The sequence below is a fragment of the Notothenia coriiceps genome, unplaced genomic scaffold (genome assembly GCF_000735185.1).
Source record: "Notothenia coriiceps isolate Sejong01 unplaced genomic scaffold, NC01 NC01_scaffold00001128, whole genome shotgun sequence".
In the NCBI taxonomy this organism is placed as follows: Eukaryota; Metazoa; Chordata; class Actinopteri; order Perciformes; family Nototheniidae; genus Notothenia; species Notothenia coriiceps.
Genome location: NW_011333829.1, coordinates 1 through 3,614, shown reverse-complemented (window position 1 = coordinate 3,614; position 3,614 = coordinate 1). Strand labels below are relative to the sequence as shown.

General features: G+C 42.1%; 1 protein-coding gene across 1 annotated transcript; it reads right to left on the bottom strand.

Annotated features, from left to right (window-relative positions):
* Positions 1 to 1,260: 1,260 nt before the first annotated feature.
* LOC104959342 (telomerase protein component 1-like) lies at positions 1,261 to 3,315 on the bottom strand. The gene is made up of 4 exons (XM_010787218.1): positions 3,258 to 3,315; positions 2,527 to 2,737; positions 1,861 to 1,981; positions 1,261 to 1,389 (listed from the first exon to the last, which is right to left on the bottom strand). The coding sequence occupies exons 2-4, from the start codon at positions 2,592 to 2,594 to the stop codon at positions 1,261 to 1,263; spliced, it is 318 nt and encodes a 105-aa protein (XP_010785520.1). The 5' UTR covers positions 2,595 to 2,737; positions 3,258 to 3,315.
* Between the last annotated feature and the right edge of the window lie 299 nt (positions 3,316 to 3,614).

Below are 3,614 nucleotides of genomic sequence, written 5' to 3'. Positions count from 1 at the left end.
CCATCGAGTGAGACCGCGGCCCCGAACACCTATGATCCTGGAACGCTCAGTTGGCGTGGTCATTTCTTCACTGGAGCGACGTCCGCTGGGCTGGGTCCCCAACCTTTAATCACACTGCTTGGGATCCATTTGGGGCCATCAGCTTCGTTGTTAACGCAAGTCCGGACGGCGCCACGGTTCGCTCCCTAACATGTTTAGAGAGATAGAGCAGAGACACCGCTGAGTTTTAGGCATGTGCCCTCGCCGTTGTTTTATTAAAGTGTAACAAATGAGCTGTTATCATTCACGAGGGTCCCTAACCCACTATATGTGTACCCCAAAGGAACAAATCAGCGATTTATGCCAGGCAAGTCTGCGACAATGCGACGATGAGAGTCCGATGTCTATCTAGTGCAGACGAGGGTCGCGCCCTGCAATCTCCTTGACTAGCCAATTGTGAGAGAGAAGCGCCGTAGCGATTGTTTATGTGTCTCTGTTTGGGACGCTCTCACTCACATGCGCATCGCCAGGTACGAGGTACAGAGATTTACGGTTTCTACTGTTCGCGCAGCCTGTTGTCCTGCGATCCACCTCCACCGTGTGCTGTCCATCAATAGAAATTCATAAAATCCTATGAAAGCATCCCTAGGATCTCTTGCATCGAGGAACTCTGTGCGCGACTTGTTCTCTTTTTATTCTTCTATAATGAGAATATACAACTGTTTGAGAGGCGTGTTGCTTGTGTGCCATGTGTTATCCTCGTCGCTGCACTGTCAGCCATCACTACTCTATCGCGTAATCAATATATTGTGCCGGAACTTTAAGGGACATCATTTATTGTAGCAGTGTTTTCCCATGGACCGGATGCTGGGCGACACCTTGGAGTTGTTATTTGTTTTTAGCCTTACAGTAACATGTAGCTAATAGTATATCGTGTATGTGAATATAAGGAGAATGAGGCGTGGAGTTACATACTAAACACGACGTCTCCAACTCTCACTCATCGACGCTGCATTACGACTATTATTACGTGTTTAATGACCAACAAACATCCGAAGAATTGTATAATAAAATATCATAAGAGATGCGCCATGGTTACGTCATCAGAGGACTACAGAAGAAAACCCGCCCCCGTCGACGTCAGCCAATGGAAGGAGACTAAATACGAGGGGGAACATATACATACGAGAAGCTTCCTGGTCTACTTTTGACCAACTCTTGGTCTTCAAACAAAGAAACAGGACCGTTGTCATTTGTAAAAAAAAAAAAAAATCTCTCTTCTTACCTGCAGCCATTCCCGATGTCCCAAATCTCTATTCGCCCATCAAAGGAGGTTGTGGCAAGACGTCCGTCCAATAAAAAGACACAGCTGGAGATGCCGTCACAGCTGCTCACCAGCGATTTCACTTCCTGTTCAAAGCCAGGAGAGAGAGTTCACATTAGATGTTAAAGTAAGATGCATGAAAACTGAACAGTATTTTTTGTCAGACATTCAAACAAGATTTCTCCTGGAGTGTCTATTTTCTGTTTTACATATTAGCATGTGCATAAAATAACAAGAAACAAGGAGAGTGTCACTCTGACTACAGTATGTCAGGATAAAAGGGAAGAACAGGTCGTGTTTAGGAGACCTGATACTAACCTTCTGCCTTTACACATGGTACCTATAGTACATGCAGTCAGATTTTCTGATTTCCTGTGTGCATTTAAATATACTGAATGTTAACTGAAAATGAATAATTTCTTTTAGGTTTTCTACTCATTTGCCAATACGAAACAATAAATACGAATCATCCAGTCAAAAATGGGCCTCGTGATAATGCATTGACACATTAAAGGGAGGCAAAAACACAACCTTTCAACTGGAAAATGGGTCTGTACCTGTCCGGTCTGAGTGTTGATGAAATGCAGCGTTCCCTTTCCAGTGCCAACCACCATCAGCTCTGCGTCCGGGCTCACCACCACACAGGTGGGTTCAGAGGAGAAGGTCGACACCAGCTCACTGCGAAGAAACACAGCAGACCATCAACACATTACTACACATAAATATTGAATCAAATACAAGGTCAAAAAGACAAAAAATAGAAGATAGACGAAGATGAATAAAACCAGTCGAATTAAACAGATTTACGAAAAACCGCACCGGCATATATTGAATTAAGGGAACTATCCTAAAGCACTTTTTTCTAACCACTTTGCCCACTGGACTTTAACACCCCACACACACTCAGACACTCAAATCCAGCACCAGACACTTTTTACACTGCTATGGACAATCTTGCACTAATGTACATTCTCAAAGATATTGAAGTGACTGGTATTTTGTATATATTGATTGTTGTGCTTTTATCTTAATGTGTGCATATGTATAAATGTGTCTGTTGATTGTGTATATATAGGATATACATATTTTATACATATTTGTATACATATTGTATTTTTGTATTCGGGATTACGGTATTTCGATCCCTCTGTCTGTAAACACAAACTGAAAGATTGACAATAAAGTTGACTTTGAAAAAAAAATAAAAAATACAACCTGCTTACCTGGTCTCGTGATGAATCATACGGTCGTTGTTTTGCCACTCAACTGCCCGCGCTCCTCCTTTTCCCATCAGACCTTGTGCCCAGGTGTGAGCGGAGCTGTTTGAAGGCTCGTTGAGGGCCTGCTGAACGAACAGAGCCGGCCAGGAGGAGAGGAGGCGGCCGTGACGCTGCAGGAAACTCCGGCAGTCCTGCAGACGACCCTCATAGTTTACTGAGAGCACAAAGAGAAACGTGTAAGAAGAACTCATAAATAACACCTGGCAGGAATTTAAAGGTCCCCTATCATACTGTTTTTCATCAATATATTATAGGCCTCAGATATATACAAACATGTCTCTGAAGTGTTTGACTCCAAACACCAAACAGATCATTGCAGCATTACCCATAATCCCCTCTGTTTCAGCCCTGTTTCCAAAGTGCTACAAGTTACAAAGAACTCAATGGTGCTCTAGGAGTAGATTCAGGTGATAAGGTGGGGGGGTTACCTTGGTTGGTGATTGGATAATGGTTACACAAGCCAAAACATCGTTATGACATCATAAAGTGGCCAAAATCTGATCAGCTCATTTTCAGGCAGGTTTTTATAGAAATGGATCAGGACGAAAAGAGAGAGAATCTTTGTTCCTGAAACTTTTAGAGTCTCTTTACACATGTTGATGTAGAAGAGACATGAAGAAGTGGATTTTGCATAATAGGTGACCTTTAAGATTAATGTATTTGCCAGCACTTACATGAGGGTGCAGACTTGTTCTTGTCATCTGCAGGAAAGGAAATATTTCACAGGATGCAGGCATTAGGATTTTTTGTAAAGCTATCTTTTAAAAAGCTGAGGTTTGCTGAGTAAACCTGCCCATGCAACTATTTCAGATACATTTCACACAATTGAAGGACAACCACCAGACTCAGGGACAGTTGGAGCTCTGTAAAGCGCCCCGATAAACATTCCTGTTGTCATCTTGCAATATGCTAATTTATATAAATAGTTATCACCGCAATAAACCGTATTTAATTCAGTCTTAATTTACATTATTTCATTTCATATTCTGTTCTTGTACATATCCCATATTCTATTGACATGTAGACTTTTT

Coding starts and splice junctions, on each gene's coding strand:
- LOC104959342 (XM_010787218.1), bottom strand. CDS start 2,594: ATGGGAAAAGGAGGAGCGCGGGCAGTTGAGTGGCAAAACAACGACCGT. Junction 1,982..2,526: donor ATGATTCATCACGAGACCAG/GTAAGCAGGTTG, acceptor GTTTCTTCGCAG/TGAGCTGGTGTCGACCTTCT. Junction 1,390..1,860: donor TCAACACTCAGACCGGACAG/GTACAGACCCAT, acceptor GGCTTTGAACAG/GAAGTGAAATCGCTGGTGAG.